Consider the following 25,024-nt stretch of genomic DNA (forward strand, 5'->3'; position numbering starts at 1 on the left):
AACCTGACAGAACTGGAGAGGATCTGCAAGGAGGAATGGCAGAGGATCCCCAAATCTAGGTGTGAAAAACTTGTTGCGTCTTTCCCAAAAAGACTCATGGCTGTATTAGATCAAAAGGGTGCTTCTACTAAAATTAATTGTAACCTTTAATATTATAGTAATGTGCAAGAAGGGGCTTCCTGATAGTTTACAGCTTTAGCTGAGATAGATTTTTTTTTATTTTTTTTTTATAGATATCATGTTTGTGTACATTACACCTCTAATATATAACACATCTATACCATGAATTGTTTGTGTTGAACAAAACCAAAAAACCAAACAGACTACATACAATACAGTTCAGAAGTTTGGGGTCAGTAATATTTTTTTATACTTTTATTGAGCAAAGATGCATTAAATTTACCAAATGTGACAGTACATTTATAATGTAACAAAATATTTCTATTTCAAATAAATTCTATTCATCATTTTTTTTAATCACAGTTTTCACAAAAATATTAAACAGCACAACTGTTTTCATCATTGATAATAATCAGAAATGTTTCTTGAGCAGCAAATCATCATATTAGAATGATTTCTGAAGGATCATGTGACACTGAAGACTGGAGTAATGATGCTGAAAATTCAGCTTTGATCACAGGAAAAAAATACGTTTTAAAATATATGAAAATAGAAAACAGCTATTTTAAATTGTAATAATATTTCACAATATTATTGTTTTACTGTATTTTTGATCAAATAAATGCATCCTTGGTGAGCAGAAGTGACTTTTTTTTAAACATTAAAAGAAAATTAAAATTTGAATGGCAGTGAATATATATAAACAAATGAAATCTTCATTATGTTGCATCAGAATCAGCATTCAGATTTCACTAGGAAAATTGAAAAATCCCCTTTTGCCTTTCATTCACATCTCTTGTTTTTTCAAGCAGGCTACAGACGGTGCTGGTATTTCACAACAGTGTTGCTCAATCCCAATGCACATCCATCAGCTTAATTGAATCTTTACTTTGACAACACAAATCCCTTAGATAGCATTCATTTATACTTCCCCACAGAGAACACAGTGTCAACACTTCAGTCGGAGACCCTTATCTGCATTCATTTCACTACACTCTAAACATAAATGCTCTTACATCTGAGATTGAAGGGAAAAGCAAATGACGAAATGAGTGGACTTATTATACACTCTTAAAAATAAAGGTTTTCTTCATAGCGATGCCATAGAAGAACAATTTTTCAGTCAACAGTCCCTAAAAGACCTATTATTTTCTTAGTTTGTAGAACATCTGAAGAACCATTTTCCACTATAAAGAACTTTTTGTGCAATGGAAGGATTCAACGAATGTTAAAAGTTTTTTAATGGAACCATCTATGCAAACAAAGAACCCTTATTTTAGAGAATTGGTGTATATTTAGTACTGTAATTGAACAAAATAACACTAACAAATAAACTACATTCTGTTCTATGAGAAACATCATTTCATGCTAACAAGGCAATAAGCAACAAATTAACACCCACCCAAACAGCCACCCACACACATATTCATGCACACACATTCACAGGCATTAGTCAGACGAGGACTGAAAGTGCTGTTCGAGTTAAAGATGAGTAAGGTACAGAAGAAGTGAAGCTCTAGGCTCCTCCTTTTGGAGATGGTGGGGTGGTTTTAGAGCTGACAGTCCCAGACAAATGGATAAGAGTGAAGTTACTCCTGCTCAAACTCTCCCATGCATCTCTACTACCACATCAGCAGAGCTTCCCAGCAGACAAACCTTGTTGGACCTCTTTAAGGGCCCTTCTTTGAGATTTTAAAGTCTTTTCCTGTAGTTGTCAGTGCTTCTTGAAATCTAGTCTGCAGATATTCGAGGGTGTTGCAGTGAAGAAAGTCCTCCTAAATGCTGACTGAGCCGCGTGACCTGATGGGATCGGACGTCAGAGACCTGAGCGCCCTGCTTCCAGCGGTCCCGACGCTGCCCGGGGGGAACGCGAACTGTTCCCTGCCCGTCGGCGGAGCTCCTCAGTGGGGACCGATGCTGGACTTTCACCCTGCCTCCCCGTACGGATCTCTTCCCTCCCACTCCTTCGTCAAACAGGAGCCGAGCTGGGGGCCCACAGACCCTCATGAGGATCCTCACTGCGGTTTGGGGGCCTTCACCGTACACTTCTCAGGGCAGCTCACGGGGATGCCGTTTGCTGATTCTCCCTCCAGCCAGAGCAGGATGTTCTCCAGCGGGCCTTATCTGCCAGGCTGCATGGAGAGCCCTCCTGCCCCGCGCAACCAGGGTGAGACACCCGTCCCGTTCCTGACTCACATGCTGTCTGTCTCGAACCACAAAATCTGTTTCTGTTGTCGGTGTCAAAAACGTAAAGAGCATGAAACTTCAGAGAGGAACTTGTGTGCATGCGTACAACGTAAAAAAATCTCAACTCATATTTTGTTTCTTTTTTTCTCAAGTTTTACTTTTAAAAGTTGGATAACTTTTTTTTTTTTTGTCAATTTAAATACAATTCACAAATCAATTGGATAATTACAGTAAATTTAGTTTACTAAATGATATCAAATTACTGGAGGATCTCTTATCACCCTCAAAATATTATTTCTGAAAAGTGCATTAATCATGCATGTGAATTCAATTAAATCTTAATGTTATACATGTTTGTGATTTACCTGATTTTGAAATTATTAATAAATGTAATTATGCAAATAATAATAAATTTAATTATTTTATTCACATCATGTTGTTTATGATAACCAGCATATTGTAGAAAAAAAAGGTACTGGTAATTTTCATCCAGAACATTATCCGTTAAGTTTACAGACATTTTCTTAACCCTAAAATAAAAAACAAAACAAAGCAATGCGAATTTTACAGACTTTTCTTATAGAGTGCAGCTAAACATATATGTATTTTCCATTAAATGACTATATAAATTGTTTTCTTTACTTTATTGAATAATCTGAAATCATCTATAAGATTCATGTGGGCATTTAGAAGTGAAATATCTGAAATATCTTTGAATATGTGATTCATACCTGAAAATGAAGGAAAATCTAAGACACTTATTGAAGTGAAACAAAAAGTAATATTTTTCCATTGTGCTCAGTTTTATCTGCTGTAATGTAATCTGCACACTATAAAGGCATTTAAATGCTTTGATAAACGTCCATTTTATGTTGCTTCAGCCAGATTCTTTGGTTGAAGGGCTCTTACGGTCTCCTTAAAACTATTGGGAAACCAGAAGATTGATGCGCTGACATCTGACGCTTTAAAGGAAAATAGATTAAAATGTTTCTCAAAGGTTTAAAGACGTAGTTTACAGTGAACCATCCAAATAAATACTGAAACCGTAACCGTTTTTGGTGATAATGTGCTGTATTTTAAAAAAACAAAAAACAAAAATGTCAAATAAAATGGCCTTTAGAATTTAAGAGGAGGCATGAAATGGGACTTTCTGCAGTGTTGTAGCTCAATAGATATTAAGATTGGTCTTTATTTACTGGTGTTCGTTTCATGGATCAAGCATTGCACGTACGATATACAATATAAGACTCACAGGAGAGTCAATCTATCTTTAATTTTTTCTTTGTGTTGATGACTGACTTAAAACACCATGTGAAACTCTTAAAGAGATTCTCTCCTTTAAATCTGAGCGCTCAGAATACAGATGTCTGGTGTTGGCAAGTTTAATTCACAGTACTTGATTGTAGACAAAGTCTCACAACCCTGTACTTATTCTTTCATTTATTATTAGATAAACTTTAGGAAAAGTCACAGTGACATAGTGATTCATTGCAAAAGTTTATTGGTCCTGAGCGGCTTTCCCATGAATTATAAGTCTGCTGGTGAGGGATGTGAATTCTACAACTTAATGCATTTTGTCAGCAGTGTTAGTAAGAACTTTTCTGTGTTTGCATTAGTTAGAACAGTTTTTCAGCCATTTTATCACAATTGTAAGCAATAGCCAATGGATGTTTATTTATATAAATATTACTTGTATATAGTACAAGTATGTGTACAAATATATATTTCAACATTGTGTGTATGATCTTTTTTGGTAACATTTTACTATAAGGTCTAATTTGTTAACGCATTAACTAACATGAACTAACAATGAACAATATATTTTCACAGCATTTATATTAGTTAATAAAAATGTCCATGTTAATTCATTAACTGTTAACAGATACAAATTTCTTCATTAAAAATGTGTTCGTAAATGTATGACATGAACTAAGGTTAAGAAATGCTGAGTTCATGTTAACCAACGTTAACAAATGAAACCTTACTATAAAGTGTTTCCATTTTGTCTTTATTGTGACTTTATTCTGTTTGCCCTGTCAGAATAAAATGATGTTTGTGTGATGTTTCACCTCATCCCTTTGTCCAATGAGGAGATTAGATTCAGCTGAGATGGTATATCCAGTGAAAAAAGATTGATTTAATTGAGAACAAACAAACAAACAAACACTCATTTGTTTTGTCTCTTTGTCTTTCTCTCATAGGTTATGGTACATTAGCATTAGATGGAGCTCCCAGTTACGGTCACACACCTACACACCACACGCCACCATTCCCCAACAATACCTTCAAACACGAGGACCCCATGTCTCCACAAAGCACTATGGGTAAGGAAAATATGTTCTCATTGTGACCTAGTGTATAAAGCAGTAAATGCCATTGAATAACTGCACTCTAAAAAATGCTAGGTTGTTTCAACCCAAGTTTGGGTCAAAAATGGACAAACCCAACCATTGGGTTGAATTTTTAAATGCATTTTTTAACCCAACGGTTGGGTTTGTCCATATTTGACCCAAATTTGGGTTGAAACAACCCAGCATTTTTTACAGTGTGATGAGTAAATGTGAGAATTATGAGGCAAAAGTAAGCAAGCCATTTGTAGGTTGATTTCCATGGAAAGTGTAAATACTGTTAGTTTGAGCATCCCGACCAGCCCAACACGGCAACAATGACTCAACCAATGGGGTGAGTGTGGAGGTGGAGCTATCTGTTTGTGACAGATATCACACACTTTACCTTTAAATATTTGCACTCCCTTAAGAAAAAGAAGTATGCTTAATTGTATTAAATGTGCACTTGTAGTGTACTTTTTGTAGATACATGACATACAAGTTTCAATAGAAGTATATTTTAGTTTACTGTAAAAGCTTGTCAGTACAGTTGGCAGTACACTTTAATATTTCAAAGACAATATAAGTAATTATGATTTGCTAATAGGATTAGTTCTCTTTCAAATAGAAATGACCCCAAGCTTTACTCACCCTCAAGCCATCCTAGGTGTATATGACTTTCTTCTTTCAGATGAACACAATCTGAGATATATTAATAAATATCCTGAGGCATCCAAGCTTTATAATGGTTAATAAAGGCCTTCTGAAGCGAAACGTTGCATTTGTGTCAAAAATATTCAAGTTACGAAGAAAGTGTAAACTGCGTCGCATCAGTTACACTTTTTCCGTAAGTTGAATAGGGAAGGTGTAAGACGTAGCGTATGCTTCCTGAACTGCTAGAGACACTTTCTTCAGCTCATACTCATTTGGCAATGCTTACTGCCATTATAAATCTCAGATGCATCAGATAATTATATATTATGATATATATATTTCTCCGATTGTGTTCATCAGAAATAAGAAAGTCATATACACCTAAGATGGCTTGAGGGTGAGTAAAGCTTGGGGTAATTTTCATTTGAAAGTGAACTAAGTCCTTCTTAAGTGTGTCAAAAACTACATTTAATATAATTTAACTGTAATGCATCTTCATGGAATTGTAAATAACATGCAGTTAAGTGTCCGGAAACATTACAGTCACTTTGCGTTTAAGTATATTCTTTTAAAGTATGTTATTTCCGTGATCAGTACTCTTTTTAAAAGTTTGCTAAAGTGTATTTCTTTTTCACAAGGGCTGTACAAGATGAGTGCAAGTGAATTTGTGAGTGTATATTTAAGTGTAGTATGACAAATAAGACGTATAGATATCTGGAGATCACTGTATCTGCAGCTCACAGAGGAACAAGAGTCATCACCGCAAGGATCATCTGGAGGTTAAGTGTCAGATGGAGTTTTAATGTCAGGACAGTAAATACTCTGATTTTTTTCACCCTCCTCGCTCTCATTTTTACCTCTCCTTCTCCTTCCTCAAAACACTGTATGCAACAGTTTCTAAGTTCATTAAGCATAAATTACGCTGGCATAAATTATCGGCTCTCTTCTTCGGGCAGCTAACAGGAGGAAGCAGAATTGTGGATGTGGAGAAGAATGTTTTTAATGCTGCCGTGGGACTGATTCCCTGTCTGTTGCCCTAAGAAATGAACAGTGTGCTCTCAGAAACTCTGCTGACGGCTTTATGGTCTTAGGGAGCCCTGTGCTGTTTGGATAACCTCAGTGAAAATGAGGCCACTCTCTCTGTTAGCTCTACTGTAAAACGCTTTGTTTCACTTGTAAACAGGAACATTGAAGTATGAGGTCTTTGAAGAGAACTTTCTTTCAGATATGGTTGATATATATATGCTCTTTGAGTGTTGTAATATGTGCTTTGATTTTGTGAATATGCAGGTGAGCAGCAGTACCCCGTCCCACCACCTGTCTATGGGTGCCACAGTCCTCCTGACAGTCAGACCCTGCTTTTGAGAAACACCTTCAACAGGTACCTTTACACAATGCAAATTACACACAGTGTAATAACAGATATAATTATTAAACATTACATGTTTTCATAATTATGAAGGTTAATAAAACTTTAGTTATTGAGTTAATTGTTAAGTTAATAACCCCCTAAGATTTGTCATGCATGAAGTAATAACAATAGAAATGCAATAAATTGCATCATAGAGGAAGCAAGCAATTCATAAATTACAAGAAGTTACAAAAATACAATCATATTTTTTATGCAACTGCTGAAATAAAGGGATATTCCTGGATATTGTCTAATGACAGCTTCTGAGACGTGCTGTCGATTACCACAGAAAACAATTTCGGCTTGTCCCTCGGTCTGTGAAAATAAGCAAAAATCTCAAAGGGTTCATAGCAGAAATGTGAAGCTATGAAGCAAGGAGAGACTTAAAGGGATAGTTCACCCAAAAATGAAAATTCACTCGCCCTCAAGCCATCCTAGGTGTATATGACTTTCTTCTTTCAGACGAATACGATCGGAGTAATATTAAATAATGTCTCTTCCAGGCTTTATAATGGCAGTGAATAGAGGATGAGATTTTGAAGCCCAAAAAAGTGCATCCATCCATCATAAAAGTACTCAACACAGCTCCAGTGGGTTAATAAAGGCCTTCTGAAGCAAAGCGATGCATTTGTGTTAGAAAAATATCCATATTTAAAACTTTAAAAGCTAAAATAACTAGCTTCCGGCAGACGGCCGTACGCACGTCGACTTACACCAAAAGAGTAATCCCTTATGTGATGTAGGAGTAGCGTAAACTTTGACACCTCTCGCTGTTCAAACAGATAGTTCTGGGCAACAAACTCAAGCTCCTCTTCTCTTATATTGAAACATTTCTCTTTTAAAAATTCTCATTTTAGACTTCTAAATCGTGACCGGTGTTTTGTTTTGCTCTATCCTCTGCGCTTCCGCGTTTGTCATTACGTCATGAGTCGGGTCAAGGGTTACCCTTCCGCCGAAATTGATGCGTACAGCCATCTGTAAGTGATTTTTATCACATTAGTATCATGTTAGCACACACATAGGGCCCTATTTTAACGATCTAAGCACATGGTCTGAAGCACATGGTGCAGGTCCACTTAGGGCGTATCTGAATTCACTTTTGATAGTTTAACGACGGAAAAAATAGTTGGCACGTCAGGCGCATGGTCCAAAAGCGTTGTACCTAGTCTCTTAATGAGTCATGGGTGTGTTTTGGGAGTAATGTGCAATAAACCTATCAGAGTCTCATCTCCCATTCCCTTTAAAAGCAGATGCGCTTGAACCATGGTGGATTCACTATTTACATGGTGGAATATAGACACCCTCAACTTGACGAGTCAGTTTAAATACATGTGTGTATTGCCACCATTGGTCAAATAATTAGCCAATTTCATTCATCATTACTGCAAATAGGTGTAATGTAAATTCTGATGCATGCAATGACTGTGCATTATGATATGTAGGTGTTTTTATGTATTTTGTGTTTTATGTATACAATAATAATCTGCACTCCCATGGGTGAACAGATGGGCGCGAGTGCATTTGCTATTTAAACAACGTGGCGCTGGACCTGAAAATGATAACTGTGTCGGGCTGAAACTTGTAAAAACACTTGTGTCGCGCCTGGCACCGCATTGCGCAGGTGTATGATATGGCCCATAATGTTAAACTGTACAGCTGTACTTATAAAACAGTATTTTGTGCACATCCCTGATTTGCCGAGTTAGATGCTTTCTTTTGGGTCAACATATTTTGTTGATCCTGGAACAACCTTCTGCTCTGAAAACGTATCCCAACCAGGGACGTGGGAACTATATTGTAAGGGGGGGGGGGGGCGGGATTTATTTTTTTGGGGGGGGGGGGCACGTATGCACGTGACGTCACGTGACGTATATGCACGTGACGTCACCGTCGACCGTTACGACTGCGGTCACTCCAACTGAGTGGCGAAAGACTGAAGGGGCTCGCAACCAGCCGCTCAGCGCCGCGACACGTCTTTCAAACTAATTTCAAATTCGAACGCATTGTTTTCTATTGTTTTCTGAGGCGTAGCTAGGCGCCGCGGACAGGTGCCAAATGTCGCGTACACTCATAGAAAACAAAGCGTTCGAATTTGAAAGACGTGGCGCGGCGCTGAGCTTCGTGTCCGGTGAATGCTGCGTTAACCAGCATTGGTTTTCAGAGTGAATGTCGCGAAAAAAACACAAAACACATCCAAAACGGGAAAGAGCTTTGTGATTGACTGTACAAATAGATTTGGCACAAAATCTGAGGTATACATTTAAAACTGCAGAACAGGGAAAAAAGCAAATGGATCACTGTAATTCACAGAAATAGCTAGACCTCAGACAGAGAAACATGGATTTGCAGTTATCATTTTGTGTCAAAATGTTGGATTTTGAGGTAAAATCATACCGTATTGTATTGTTATATTATGTTGACAATTCATCAATTAAATATTTACCATCTTATATTCTGCATAATTGGGTGTTTTTCAATAAACAACACTGCCAAAACCTATATACTATAAAACTATTTATGTTTTAGGGCTGGACAATATGACGAAATAACATTGATATAAGTGATTACGCGGATTTAAACCTACCGATATTGTAGTTATATAAATAATCACAGGCAGATTTGCTTTAGGTTTTTCCCAGCCGTCGAAATCAGGCACATATAAATGTCAGGAAACACGACTCCAGGCTGCATGTCAATATCTATGGATTAGGTTTATTTGAGAAGTTGTAAGGAACACTTTCGAGTCCTACCTTTAGTGTAATTCGCGTTTTCGCAGTTTCCTCTATTAAATCCAGTCATGCAGCAGGTTCTTTTGCCACTCAGTCCAGCTGAGGGAGCGCGCTTTCGGCGGGAAAGTGATGTCGATGCATACCCTCTATAATTTTATGACACAAAATTTTGAAATGTAGGCTTAAATCAAACACATTTTAATTCAGATTCTGTGTGTATATATATATATATATATATATATATATATATAAATATATAAAACGGAAAACAAAAAAAACAACAAAAAAAAAACAGCTGGCTGACCCCTAGAGGGGTGGGGGGGGCAGCCGCCCCCCGGCCCCCCTGTTCCAACGTTTATGATCCCAACCCCTAACCCTACCCATAACTTATCTCTTAAATCAGAGGGAAATGATGGGTGAATAACACTGATGTTGAAGCACCTAAACGTAAACTTGTAAACCTCAAATCTTATTGGTTAATTTAAATGTTACTCCAGGATCAACAAAAATGTTGATCCAGGAACATGTTGCACTTGGTGAAATCAGGTTCTGCTTCTTTGCACTGTTTATTCCCATCATGCAATGCTTTACCCCATAGATCTCCATTCTACATGTGTCACGGTAAAGATGATTTTTACTATTTTTACAAAAACAACTATGTAATGGTAATCAACAGCAGGTCACATACGCTGTTGATAGAGCTGAACTTGTATTGAACCTGGAACATCCTTTAAAAAAGGCACATTAATTAGCGTACACTCTTCAAAACCTCAGCAATGCCATAGAAAAACCATTTCTGGTTCCTCAAAGAACCTTTCAATGAACAGTTCTTAAAAGAACCATGTTACGCTTAGTGTAAATTAACATTTTATTAATGCAACGAACCTATTTCCACTATAAAGAACCTTTTGTGCAATGGAAAGGCTCTGTGGAAATTAAAGGTTCTTGGAAACATCTATGCCTTTATTTTTAGTATATTGCTGATTGTGTCTTTGTTATGGCACTACCCCCTCTGAGTGACTCAATCGAGCATCAGTGAGGCCCAGTCTGGATGGCTCAGATAAATCCTGAGTAAGTCTGCAGTGAGTCTTGCTGTCTGCACAAAGGTTAAGAACTGCACAGCAGCTCTCAGCAGGCCAAAATACACTCACAGTGATCTACTGCCCGTTTCCTCCAAATTCTTCTTCCTTCTCTGCCTGGCCTTCCCCAGAGACATGAGAGGAGGAGAGAGGGGGAAGGACAGAAAGAGCCATGTATTCAAAAGATTCAAAAATATTATTATGAGAGCTTTGATTGGAATAGCAATCAGATTCCGTCATTGTTTACTTGACCTCATGTCATTCTAACACTGTTATTTTTAATCACTACTTTACAAAACGTTAGTTTTCAAGTCTCACCAATTATGCTCACCAAGGCTGCATTTATTTAATAAAAACTGTAAAAACTAATATGATGAAATATTATTACAATTTAAAATGGTTTTGAATATATTTTAAAATGTAATTTATTCCTGTGATCAAAGCTGAATTTTCAGCATCGTTACTTCAGTGTCACATGATCCTTCAGAAATCATTCTAATATGCTGATTTGCTGCTCAAGAAACATTTCTTACAATTATCAATGTTGAAAACAGTTGTGCTGCTTCATATTTTTTGTGGAAACGAAAACTATGAAGTGAACTTTGCTCAATTTCATGCATCCGATCCTTTCTGAATACTAGAATTAATTTCTTTTGAAAAAATAAAAATTGTACTGATTTGTATGAGGATTCTGCAAAATATCTCTTTCATGTCCAATTGAAATGTAATAGCACACAGATTTGGAATGAATAATTATTGAAGATATTCATTTTTGGGGGAAAATATTCCTTAATAGAAGGGTGTGAAAGAAGAAGATAAAAGAGAAATGCAGCTTCTCATCAGTGACACTGAAATCAGTGTGCATTCTTCAGATACTGCTCTCATGTAGTTTAGAGAAAAAGGAGAAGACAGAACCCAACATACCGCATCCAGTTTTGATAAGAGCCGAACAAAGCGTGCCTTTGGAAACCATCACAAGAAAATACACTCACACAAACAATCTTACTCACTTGCATCACCCTGGTAGTGTTGCACTGTGTTCCTTGAACCTTCATTTCTTGGGTATTAAATGAAATTAGGGGGGAGTGAAAAGGGAAATTCCACCTTACTTTTCATCAGTGTTTGGCTTAGAAATTAACTCTCATTTTGAAACACTGATGTGAGCTGTAAAAGTGATTTATTGGGAAGCGATGTGGCAACCAGTCATAGACCAATAATGAAAAATCACCATGACTTCTTTATTTTCCAATTATTATATTATATTTAATTATATAACATTGTATTATTAATTTGTTTATTATTGTTATGAAATAAAAAATAGAAAATCACTTTTCAAAATTAATTAATTAAATAATAACGACATTATGATTTTATTTTTATTATTAAATAAATAATAGTGTAGTTTGAGACACTTTGTGAAGCGGTCTGGCCTTCAAAAACTGCTACTTTAGCACACAGCAAAGGGACAAACAGCATATGAGTCAAGATATTTCCACAAATCCTTTCCGCGATGCCCAGAAATCAGTGTGACATCACACTATAACATCACTGTGCCAGACACTCGACTCGCCAGGCAGGACCACGTGAGAGCTGGCTGAAATACGGCTCCTAACAACATGTGGTGAAACATAATGATGTGTGTATGTTAGCAGTTTCCACAGTAGCAAACAAGCCTCTAGTTTTACTACTTCCTTAAACTTGGTTATGAATCAGAGGTGGATGATTAGAAAGGGACATCAGCACACCACACTGCTGACAACGTGCACTTCTAATCAGTCTGTGATCCAAAAACACACTGTATGAAGTTTTTAAATGCTTTTTCTCTGTGTTCTGTTTTACTTTTTTTGTTGTTGCTTTTTTGTCTCTTCCCTTTTAAAAACCTTTGTGCTTCTTGAGAAGCTGAGTAGTGAAAGTTGGGTCACATGACTTGTAATTTATCTCTTCTGCCCTGGCAGTGATAATCTGTACCAAATGACGTCCCAGTTGGAATGTCTTCCCTGGAATCCTGTCAGCTCACTGACACCCAGTGTAAAGAGGTACAGACTTCTCTCTCATATCAACACCTGTGCTATTGAGAATTTCCTTTCCTTTCCTTTCCTTTCCTTTCCTTTCCTTTCCTTTCCTTTCCTTTCCTTTCCTTTCCTTTCCTTTCCTTTCCTTCCCAACTCAACCCAACCCAACCCAACCCAACCCAATCTGACACAATTTTATTTTATTTTATTTTATTTTATTTTATTTTCCTTTCCTTTCCTTTCCTTTCCTTTCCTTTCCTTTCCTTTCCTTTCCTTTCCTTTCCTTTCCTTTCCTTTCCTTTCCGACCCTTTCCTTTCCGACCCTTTCCTTCCCAACTCAACCCAACCCAACCCAACCCAACCTGACACAACTCTTTATTTTCCTTTCCTTTCCTTTCCTTTCCTTTCCTTTCCTTTCCTTTCCTTTCCTTTCCTTTCCTTTCCTTTCCTTTCCGACCCTTTCTTTCCCAACTCAACCCAACCCAACCCAACCTGACACAACTCTTTATTTTATTTTCCTTTCCTTTCCTTTCCTTTCCTTTCCTTTCCTTTCCTTTCCTTTCCTTTCCTTTCCTTTCCTTCCCAACTCAACCCAACCCAACCCAGCCCAGCCCGACCCAACCCAACCTGACACAACTCTTTATTTTATTCTATTTTATTTTATTTTCCTTTCCTTTCCTTTCCTTTCCTTTCCTTTCCTTTCCTTTCCTTTCCTTTCCTTTCCTTTCCTTTCCAACTCAACCCAACCCAACCCAGCCCAACCCAACCCAACCTGACACAACTCTTTATTTTATTTTATTTTATTTTTTTTTAATTTTATTTTATTTTCCTTTCCTTTCCTTTCCTTTCCTTTCCTTTCCTTTCCTTTCCTTTCCTTTCCTTTCCTTTCCTTTCCTTTCCTTTCCTTTCCTTTCCTTTCAACCCTTTATTTTACAACCCTTTACTTTCCTCTTCCTTTTCTTTATGGACTTTCCTTTCCTTTCCTTTCCTTTCCTTTCCTTTCCTTTCCTTTCCTTTCCTTTCCTTTCCTTTCCTTTCCTTTCCTTTCCTTTCCTTCCCAACTCAACCCAGCCCAACCCAACCCAGCCCAGCCCAGCCCAGCCCAGCCCAGCCCAGCCCAGCCCAACCCAGCCCAACCTGACACAACTCTTTATTTTCCTTTCCTTTCCTTTCCTTTCCTTTCCTTTCCTTTCCTTTCCTTTCCTTTCCTTTCCTTTCCTTTCCTTTCCAACCCTTTCCTTTCCAACCCTTTATTTTACAACCCTTTGCTTTCCTCTTCCTTTTCTTTATGGACTTTCCTTTCCTTTCCTTTCCTTTCCTTTCCTTTCCTTTCCTTTCCAACTCAACCCAGCCCAGCCCAGCCCAACCCAACCCAACCCAACCCAACCCAACCCAACCTGACACAACTCTTTATTTTATTTTATTTTATTTTCCTTTCCTTTCCTTTCCTTTCCTTTCCTTTCCTTTCCTTTCCTTTCCTTTCCTTTCCTTTCCTTTCCTTTCCTTTCCTTTCCTTTCCTTTCCTTTCCTTTCCTTCCCAACTCAACCCAACCCAGCCCAACCCAACCCAACCTGACACAACTCTTTATTTTATTTTATTTTATTTTCCTTTCCTTTCCTTTCCTTTCCTTTCCTTTCCTTTCCTTTCCTTTCCTTTCCTTTCCTTTCTGACCCTTTCTGACCCTTTCCAACCCTTTCCTTTCCAACCCTTTATTTTACAACCCTTTGCTTTCCTCTTCCTTTTCTTTATGGACTTTCCTTTCCTTTCCTTTCCTTTCCTTTCCTTTCCTTTCCTTTCCTTTCCTTTCCTTTCCTTTCCTTTCCTTTCCTTTCCTTTCCTTTCAACCCTTTATTTTACAACCCTTTGCTTTCCTCTTCATTTTCTTTACGGACTTTCCTTTCCTTTCCTTTCCTTTCCTTTCCTTTCCTTTCCTTTCCTTTCCAACTCAACCCAACCCAACCCAGCCCAACCCAACCTGACACAACTCTTTATTTTATTTTCCTTTCCTTTCCATTCCATTCCATTCCATTCCTTTCCTTTCCTTTCCTTTCCTTTCCTTTCCTTTCCTTTCCTTTCCTTTCCTTTCCAACCCTTTGCTTTCCTCTTCCTTTTCTTTATGGACTTTCCTTTCCTTTCCTTTCCTTTCCTTTCCTTTCCTTTCAACCCTTTATTTTACAACCCTTTGCTTTCCTCTTACTTTTCTTTGTGGACTTTCCTTTCCTTTCCTTTCATTTCCTTTCCTTTCCTTTCCTTTCCAACTCAACCCAACCCAGCCCAACCCAACCCAACCCAACCCAACCCAACCCAACCTGACACAACTCTTTATTTTATTTTATTTTATTTTCCTTTCCTTTCCTTTCCTTTCCTTTCCTTTCCTTTCCTTTCCTTTCCTTTCCTTTCCTTCCCAACTCAACCCAACCCAACCCAGCCCAGCCCAGCCCAGCCCAACCCAACCCAACCTGACACAACTCTTTATTTTATTTTCCTTTCCTTTCCTTTCCTTTCCTTTCCTTTCCTTTCCTTTCCTTTCCTTTCCTTTCCTTTCCGACCCTTTCCAACCCTTTCCTTTCCAACCCTTTCCTTTCCAACCCTTTATTTTACAACCCTTTGCTTTCCTCTTCCTTTTCTTTATGGACTTTCCTTTCCTTTCCTTTCCTTTCCTTTCCTTTCCTTTCCTTTCCTTTCCTTTCCTTTCCTTTCCTTTCCAACTCAACCCAGCCCAACCCATCCCAACCCAACCCAACCTGACACAATTCTTTATTTTATTTTATTTTCCTTTCCTTTTCTTTCCTTTCCTTTCCTTTCCTTTCCTTTCCTTTCCTTTCCTTTCCTTTCCTTTCCTTTCCTTTCCTTTCCTTTCCTTTCCAACTCAACCCAGCCCAACCCAACCCATCCCAACCCAACCCAACCTGACACAACTCTTTATTTTATTTTATTTTCCTTTCCTTTCCTTTCCTTTCCTTTCCTTTCCTTTCCTTTCCTTTCCTTTCCTTCCCTTTCCTTTCCTTTCCTTTCCTTCCCAACTCAACCCAACCCAGCCCAACCCAATCTGACACAACTATTTATTTTATTTTCCTTTCCTTTCCTTTCCTTTCCTTTCCTTTCCTTTCCTTTCCTTTCCTTTCCGACCCTTTCCAACCCTTTCTGACCCTTTCTGACCCTTTCCAACCCTTTCCTTTCCAACCATTTATTTTACAACCCTTTGCTTTCTTTATGGACTTTCCTTTCCTTTCCTTTCCTTTCCTTTCCTTTCCTTTCCTTTCCTTTCCTTTCCAACCCTTTATTTTACAACCCTTTGCTTTCCTCTTCCTTTTCTTTATGGACTTTCCTTTCCTTTCCTTTCAACCCCTTGAGAATGAGACAAAGAGAGCACATTTTTTATAAGATTCATTTATATTCATGTACCATTTTATATCCTCCTCACCTCTCTTCTCATCTCATGATCTCTGCCATCTTGTGCTGTTCTAATTGATGTCTGTTTTGACTCTTCTCTAATGTGGCACTGAACTTTGAAACAAAAGTACAGCCTGAAGTAGGAGCATGAATTATGCTGTGGTGACAGTAGAGGAGACAGGAATGAATCCTGCTCAGTCAACCAGTCCAACCCAGATAGAGTGTCTGACCTTGGGTCTGCTGAGGGGGCATTGAGGGGTAGTGTGTGTGTGTGTGTGTGTGTGTGTGTGTGTGTGTAAGAGAGGGACAGAGAGATGTTAAAATGAAGAGAAGCAGACTGGCTGAAGGGCAGAGGGGAAGTCCCTTAGCATTATGGGAATTCTGGGTTTTTGAGTGATTGAGTGTATGTGTGCTTGTCTAGGAAGGCAGATGAACTCTGCCACTGGAATAGGTGACTGGGATGCTGGACAGAATATTTATGCCAGCTGTCCAGATAAAAGATTTGGTATCCACCTTCCTCACACCCATTGCCATGACAACAGGGTGTTTATCTGTTGAACGGATGAATGGATGGGCTGTGGGAGGACTGGACCAGCTATGGCTGACTGTGTAATCTGAGATGTGATGTGAGTCGGACAAAGAAAAAGCTTTATAGGTCTTCAACTCTTCATCCGTTACTGCCCACACCACAGATCCCCTCCAAACTAACAGTCCTCCTTTGCAATCATTTATGATAGTTACGGCAGCTTTACAGCAGTTTCTGGCTATAACAACATCCTTTTGTTAATAAGGAGGAAAAACAGATTCATATAGCAGAGCTCACATTAACATGTTCAAATCTGTCCTTTCTGGATCTTCTTTACTGAGAATCTTAGCTATGCTATGGAAGCTTATTTCCGCCACGGAATAAAAAATGAAGTAATTTTAGATTTTGCGAGTTTATGTCTCAAAATTCTGAGAAAAAAAGTCTGAAGTGGTAGATATAAACTGACCTTTTTTCTCTCGCAATTGTCTTTATTTCATGTGATTCCAAATTTTTCCTCACTTTATTTAATTCACACTTTATTTTATAACTCGCAATTCTGAGAAAAAGGTTAGAATTTTTTTTTTTTTCTTCTCAGAGTTGTGAGATATATAAACTTAAAGTCTGATCTGTGAGATAAAAAGACTTAATTACTTATTTTTTTATTCTGTGGTGGAAACAAGCTTTTTTCTGTGTAAGTGGTCTTGTTTTATCTGCTCTGTGTAACTGGTGTCTGTCTTTGTATTTGTGTCCAGTCACAGTGGCAGTTATGAGGCGGATCTGTCCTCAGGAGCCGCTCCCGTGGTGTACAGCTGCAGCACCCAGTATCACATACACACACATGGTGTGTTCAGAGGATTACAGGTGGGTGACCGCAAAATACACACACTCAAACACAGAGACAAACTCATACACATACCCAATGTGCACACACAGATTGCATTCACACTATAATATAATCACAAAGTGCACTGAATTATTATTTATTGCTCATATATATATATATATATATATATATATATATATATATATATATATATATATATATATATATATATATATATATATATATATATATATATGTATAATGTACACCGTCAAACCAAAATTTATTCAGACAACTTGAACATTTCATTCATTATTAGTTTATTCACCATAGTTAAAAAAAGGTAATAAAATATGACAAGATCTCAGAGTTAAACTGTGTCATATATATATATATATATATATATATATATATATATATATATATATATATATATATATAAAATATAATATATTTTCTTATATAATCTTATATATCTTAATTATGTCAGATAACACTTAAGCAAAACATGGTCAGGTTAAAGTGTCTGAATATTATTTGGTTCCAAATCTTTATAATTTTTTTTTATCAAACATATAAATTATATACACAGTTACACAGTGTAAACAACATTATACACTACCATTTAAAAGTTTTGTGGTCGGTACAATTTTTTATGTCTCTTCTGCTTATCAAGGCTGCATTTATTTGATCAAATATACAGCGAAAACAGTAATTTTGTCGAATATTATAACAGTTTAAAATAACTGTTTTCTATTTGAATATATTTTAAAATGTAATTTATTCCTGTGATGTAAAGGATTCATTTTCAGCATCATTACTCCAGTCTTCAGTGTCACATGATCCTTCAGAAATCATTCTAATATGATGATTTGCTGCTCAAGAAACATTTATGATTATTATCATCAATGTTGAAAACAGTTGTGCTGCTTCATATTTTTATGGAAAACATTATACCTTTTTCAGGATTCTCTGATGAATAGAACATTCAAAAGAACAGCATTTAATTTTGTAAATAAAATTATAAATGTCTTTATTGTCACATTTGATCAATTTGATGCATCTTCGCTGAATTTTGAACAGAGGTGTACATATACACTGTGTGTAATGTAATAATGTTGGGTTATTACTGTTGATTAGTATTAATGAAGGTTCTTATGAAGTCTAACGCCTCAAATGGATATCCTGACACACACCCATACTTCATACTTGAGTTCAGCTCAAGGTCACGTACACACTTCCCCCTCTGCAGCTCTGCCATGAATCGAGTCCAAGGCCAGGACGGCGAGCACACAGTCCTCACCTCAAGCATGAAGTTTAGAGTAAAAGTGTGTATTTGATTAGTCATGCCTGTTGAATACAGAGAAGGAAAAAAAGATTGTTAGTTCAATCATGACAACTCTCTTAGTAGTTTTGGCGTGTTAATGAATATGGCAATGTTAATGATTTTGCTACACTGCTGTTGCGGAGCAAGTACGGTCTTGCTTCTGCCTTCACATTCATAGACACTCTGCTGTGAGCATGTAAGATATGCTGCTGCTGCATGAATACACACATAAATCCTGTAGCAAATTTAGGCAGGTGGAGCTGGGGGAGGTGGAGGGCTTCAGAGGAACAGCCTACAGCGAGCACTGAACCAGATTATTTAAAGTTGAGTAAGCAATCTCATTGGCTGCATGCAGGATCAGCAGAGGCAAATCAGCTTGTGCCATGTGGAAATATTGTAGATTGCATGTAAATGACCTATCAGCCTGTGCCATCTACAGTTTCCTGACTGAACTAGATATATGCGTACGGAGCAGGTGAGGTCTCAGTAAGAGACTCAATTTCAGTCTGTAGTGTGTGCTTAGCATGAGTGAACATCCATCAGTGCTTTAGAAAATTGATACTGTCCAGAGAATAGTGTGTGTGTGTTTGTGTGTATGTTTAGAACTTTACTTTTAAAAGCCTTAATGTGAAAGCTTTAAAGATAAACTGATATTTAACAGGCCACAAGATAAAAGGGTTTGTTCAGATGCAGAACTCATGCAGGGTTTGGTAACACAGAAGTTAAAACAAACAAGGGCTCAAAAGTGCAGCAGAATTGGCAAAAAGAGTTTGTTGATTGCCAATTTTTCTCTCGTTGTTTTTTTCTGCAGGATGTGCGGAGAGTACCAGGCATCACTCCCTCCATTAAATCATCAGAGACCAGTGAGAAGCGTCCGTTCATGTGCTCTTACCCCGGCTGCAGTAAGAGATACTTCAAACTGTCCCACCTGCAGATGCACGGCAGGAAACACACAGGTGAGACAAATGTGAACGATACGAAATACACGATTTTCAGTTCGGGGTCACAAACAGTCCAAGAGCAGCAGTTAAGATTTACAGTGTTATGCAACATGCATAACAAAGTCATAATTCAAATGCACATCTATTTTTCAGACATCCAATAAAAGTTAAGCAGATGTTGATTGCAGGAACTTAAATTAGAAGAAGCAAAAAGCCCCAAAACATAAATTATTTGATCAGGCCCCTGGACATTTGAATTACAGCTTTCAGGAATGTCTCACTTTTTTTTAGGGACACCGTGAGTCTGATAACTGTGATTCACAACCATGATGTGTGTGGAAAACACACACGCATGGGGTCTTTTAGGGGGCAACATGACTGTACTGTCTAACCTGATCACACAAAAAAGCATTTTACAGTATATGTTATATAATGTATATATATATATATATATATATATATATATATATATATATATGTATATGACCCTGGACCACAAAACCAGTCATAAGGGTACTTTTTTTTTCATAGGGATCGGAGGGTGCAGAAAGTCGCCTTTAAAGTTGTCCGAATGAAGTTCTTAGCATATCCACTCACAAATTTTTTTTTTTATATATTTATGGTAGGAAATTTACGAAATATCTTCATGGAACATGATCTTTTTATTAATATCCTAATTTTTTTTGGCATAAAAGAAAAATCTATAATTTTGACCCATACAATGTATTGTTGGCTATTGCTACAAATATATGCGTATGCCTTATGACTGGTTTTGTGGTCCAAGGAAAGTGTTACTAAAAAATATTACACAAAAAACGATCTATTTCTCTTGTTATTATTAGAATGAATTAGATCCTGCGAAGTCAGTCAGTTGGATAAAACATCTGCTAAGTGAATATGAAAAAGCCCCCTACGGAAGAGGATTAGGGCCAAGCAATAATAAAAAAATAAAACCATCTCGAGATTAAAGTTGTTCAATTTTGAGAAAAAATTCGTTAAATTTCGAGAAAAAAGTCGAGATAAAATGTTGAGAATAAACTCATAAAATTACAAGAAAAAAGTCGTTAAACTACGAGAACAAATTCGTTAAATTATGAGAAAAATGTATTTAAATTTTGAGAAAAAAGTCGAGATAAAATGTTGAGAATAAAGTCATTAAATTATGAGAAAAAAGTCGTTAAATTATGAGAAAAATGTCAAATTTTGAGAAAAAAGTTGAGATAAAATGTTGAGAATAAACTCATTTAATTATGAGAAAGTCGTTAAATTATGAGAACAAATTCATTAAATTACGACTTTTTTCTCGTAATTTAATGACTTCATTCTCATAATTTAATGAGTTTATTCTCAACATTTTATCTCGACTTTTTTTTTCGAAATTTAACAACTTTAATCTCGAGATGGTTTTATTTATTTATTATTGCTTGGCCCTAATCTTCTTCCGTAAAAAGCAAATGTGCATTGCTGAAATTATTATTTAAACTTTTTATATATTTTATATACACTTTATATAATTATTATCCTTTATTTTTTATCACATAATTGCTGTAGTTTCCACCATATTACTACGGTAAAAGAATCGTGCATAACTATGGGATCTCCCTCAAACTGTGTAAGAGGCTGCCTGTCATTTTTGATTAATTTCTTTTTATGTCCCTGTTGTTAATACCAATTGAGTATGTATATTTTAGTGGAAAATGGTTGCCATGGTAAATTGAAACACCTCTCAATTGAGCAAGAATGACGAGAATTACTCAGAAACATCTGGAGTGGCCTAATTTGTGACCTCATAGCACATAGCTCATAGTACAGTGTTACAGATAAATGTTTGATTTACGACACTGAGAAAATGCTGATGCTGAGTTGAAACGGCACCCCCTTGTGGAAGCTTCAGATAATTGGCAGAGACCACAGATTTTTCCACACAGGAAAAATTCTTTAAGAAGAAGAGTCATGTAATGATGCTGTTCTCTGTCACGTTCAGGTGAGAAGCCCTACCAGTGTGACTACACAGGCTGCGGCCGCAGGTTTTCCAGATCTGACCAGCTCAAGAGACACCAGCGCAGACACACAGGTCAGTCGCGCCTCAGCTCTTCAAAAGAAGCACATGAAACACATGAAAGAAATATTGGAGTAGATTTGAGGTCATTTATTTGCTACACTCTTAAAAAAATATTGGTTCTTTAAGGCCCGTTCACGCCAAGAACGATAACTATAAAGATAACTATAAATTTGCGTCCACCAACGAACAATAAGTCTGTTAATTCTAAGCTTGTGCGCAGTGGTTTGTAACGTTATGTCATTGAACTGTTCTTGTTGCATTTACACAGCTTTAACCAGCAGATGTCCTCAGCATGCTATGTTTCGAGTGAATCTAGCTAGTGTAATCGATCTAATCTAACAGTGAATTTAGCTGACCATAGAGGAATAAAAACAACACCTAGTCTTTTCACTGCAACTTCAAAGAAAGTGAGACAATGTTGTCAAAAATAGCGATAATTTTTATGTTACACTGTTTGCTAGTCTGGCATAATCATCTAATCTCCGTTAATTATACTTCTCGCCGTTTATTCCGAGGGTATGACGATTGTTTTGCATATATCCAAAGTATCATTGAAAAGTGGGTTTGATTTGTCAAACAGTGGTGCTTTTTCTGGACCCCAGCGATGAACTTTGTTGTCTGCCATTTTAAAGCCCTTATATTCGAATGGATTCTGATTGGCTGTCAGTGTTTTATCGTTCAGCAGCTGAAAAAAAAAGAAAAGTGATTCAGAAAGTGATTCCAGTTATCGTTATAGCTGTGGTGTGGAGTGTGGACTCTATTCTATTCTTTTATATTTAGAACTATATCTTTATCGTTATCTTTATAGTTATTTTTACTGGCATCTTTGGTTCCATGAAGAACCTTTAACATCAATGGAATCTTTCCATTCCACAAAAGGGTCTTTAGATTTTTAAAATGTTCTTTACACTAAGGAAAAATGGTTCTTTTTGGAACTGCTCACTGAAAGGCTCTTTGGAGAACTAAAAAAGTTTTTTTCTATCACTGCTAAAACTGCCCTTTGGAGCCTATATTTTTAAGAGTGTAATGTACCCCTAAAACATTCATTACGTATACTTACAGCATTTAGCATTAAAATCTTAAACTATTAGAATGTATAACCTTCTGGTAAAACAGACCAAAAATATTGCTGACTCATCTTGCACTTAGGGGCGTATTCAAACTTTTGTCCAATCAAATGCTGTAGAACTAGATAGCCCCACCCACCCATGACTTTCATGAAGTATCTGAAGCCCACCGCAGCTGTCTGTCTCTCTGGCTCTCTTTGGTCCTGTAGGTGTCAAACCCTTTCAGTGTGAAACATGTCAAAGAAAGTTTTCACGCTCAGACCACCTTAAGACCCACACTCGGACTCATACAGGTAAAACAAGTGCGTACGCCTTTTTTAAACTTCTCAAAAACCATTTGATCTATTGGTTTCATATGAACTGATTCCGTTCTGGCACATGATTAAAATGCGTTCCTGTATTTTCTCTCTTGTCGTTCTCAGGCGAGAAGCCGTTTACGTGCCGCTGGCCCAGCTGTCAGAAGAAGTTCGCCCGCTCAGATGAGCTGGTCAGGCATCACAGTATGCATCAGAGAAACATGAACAAATTCCAGTCTGCTATGTGAGACACTGTTCAGACACACACTGTATATAGACACACAGACGCTGAGACACTCTCAAAAGTGAAGACCTGTCAGTCAGTCAACTACAGCGGTGATCTGATAACATGAAGTAACGGACAAATGCAGCTTTTTCTACATTATCAAAGCATCCCTGTAAGAAGCAAATGTTACTGAATGCATAAATATGCACTTATATTGGAGTTTTGCCGTATTGTATTTGACATGGGAACACTGCGATTTACAAAAGACTGTCTGGATAATTTTGGATCATCTCATTTTGAAAAGTTTTTTTTTTTTTTTTTTTTTTTTTTTTTACGTATGGACAGTTGATTGCACTGGGTATACTTGTATTTCAAAATGGTAGGATGTGCTGGGTCACTTGAATTCATTTCTTAATTTGGAAAATAAATAGATGAGTGAGAAATGGCTAGTGTTATAATCATATGCACTGTAATGCCTTTGTATATATTATTTGTCAAGTGACCGCAGTCTTTCCTTAAAAACAATGCTTTTTATAATAAACTACTTTAAACAAAATTCTCAGGACATCTATTCAGTGTTTTCATTTGGAGGTAATAATCTTATGGTGGGATAATTCAAATTATAATTTTATACATACACATATATATTTGTACAACGTTCCAGGACGTTGTACAAAGAGTCCTTACATGGACATGTACTGGTATGTTTTATGCAAATTACTACTTGTGGGAAGGGAAAACATGCCCTTTTGTGCAAGAACTGTTTCTGCACACATAAACATGCAAATTATGAGGTTATTATTCATTGATGCTCCATTATCCTTAAAGGTTAGTTCACCTAAAAATCTCATTTACTCTGTCAATTACTCATCCTCATGTTTCAAACCCGTAAGACTTTTGTTCACCTTCAAAACACAAATGAAGATCTTTTTGATGAAATCTGAGAGCTTTCTGTCCCTCCACAGACAGATACACAACTACCACTTTGACGCTTTAAAAAGTTCAGAAATATATTGTAAAACTAAGCCACATAATTCATAAGGATTAATTCAAAAATTGCTGAACAGATTTAAGCTTTTGTGTTCCAAAAGATAAATGAAAGTTTTACAGGTTTGGAACAACATGAGGGTGAGTAAATGACAGGTTCCCTTTCATGGGAACTGTCGACGCTGCGTGTAAATGCATTGGGAACCTTCTGCGTGATGTCGTCACTGAAGCACTCATGTATCTAACCAATCGCGTAGTGAGACGTAAGGAGACGGGTGACACACACGATATGTGTGTCGTTTGCCTGGGGGTTGAGCATGCACAGGCAGCTCTCGAGGGAGCCGTCTGTGTACACTGTGAGAAGCTCACCCTCAGGGTTCTGAGATCACGGCGGGCACCCTTCCAGGAGGGTGCTTCAGCGAGCGTTCCCCGCGGGTCGGGTCCTGCTGCTTCTGAGGCACAGCGCCGACTTCTTTCGTGGGGTTCGCAGATGAATCTGGCAGAGGGGGTTGAGATGGGCCCAGCCTTATCTCGCGCCTCACCTGCCAGTTGTCTCTTCTCAGGCGGTGGAAGCACGCGTTGCGGTTTCTTCCCCCCAGAGAGAGACACCGGCGCTTCACCTCTTTTCCTCCAAGGAGGTTGATGTGGTGAGCGTCGAGACTGGGGAAGAGGACCCACCATCCTCCTCCCCAGCATACGAGGAGCTCCTGGAGGTAGTGACCAGGGCTGTTGCCAAATTAAAAATCAATTGGCCAGCAGAGCGGGCAGAGTCAAGACCAAAGAGCAAATTAGATGAGTGCTCGGTCGCTACCCCAGCGTCGGGGCTTGCCTTTTATTCCCGATCTCCACACCGAGG

The 25,024-nt window shown here is 37.6% G+C and overlaps 1 protein-coding gene across 5 annotated transcripts; it reads left to right on the top strand.

Annotated features, from left to right (window-relative positions):
• The first annotated feature begins 1,557 nt into the window (after window positions 1–1,557).
• On the top strand, window positions 1,558–23,715 carry wt1b (WT1 transcription factor b). Of its 5 annotated transcripts, none has more exons than XM_067389669.1 (9): window positions 1,559–2,287; window positions 4,509–4,631; window positions 6,579–6,669; window positions 12,463–12,543; window positions 17,192–17,300; window positions 19,401–19,545; window positions 21,515–21,604; window positions 22,869–22,952; window positions 23,082–23,715. In XM_067389669.1, exons 1-9 carry the CDS (start codon window positions 1,900–1,902, stop codon window positions 23,201–23,203), a joined length of 1,233 nt encoding a protein of 410 aa, XP_067245770.1. In that variant the 5' UTR covers window positions 1,559–1,899; the 3' UTR covers window positions 23,204–23,715. The 5 variants fall into 5 exon arrangements, with proteins under 5 accessions (XP_067245772.1, XP_067245770.1, XP_067245773.1 ...); XM_067389668.1 differs by having other exon boundaries at window positions 1,560–2,287; window positions 22,869–22,961; XM_067389671.1 differs by lacking the exon at window positions 12,463–12,543 and having other exon boundaries at window positions 1,558–2,287.
• Window positions 23,716–25,024: the final 1,309 nt, after the last annotated feature.

The sequence above is a fragment of the Chanodichthys erythropterus genome, chromosome 7 (assembly GCF_024489055.1).
Source record: "Chanodichthys erythropterus isolate Z2021 chromosome 7, ASM2448905v1, whole genome shotgun sequence".
Taxonomy (NCBI): Eukaryota; Metazoa; Chordata; class Actinopteri; order Cypriniformes; family Xenocyprididae; genus Chanodichthys; species Chanodichthys erythropterus.

Coding starts and splice junctions, on each gene's coding strand:
- wt1b (XM_067389668.1), top strand. CDS start 1,900: ATGCTGACTGAGCCGCGTGACCTGATGGGATCGGACGTCAGAGACCTG. Junction 19,546..21,514: donor GCACGGCAGGAAACACACAG/GTGAGACAAATG, acceptor TGTCACGTTCAG/GTGAGAAGCCCTACCAGTGT. Junction 22,962..23,081: donor GACTCATACAGGTAAAACAA/GTGCGTACGCCT, acceptor TGTCGTTCTCAG/GCGAGAAGCCGTTTACGTGC.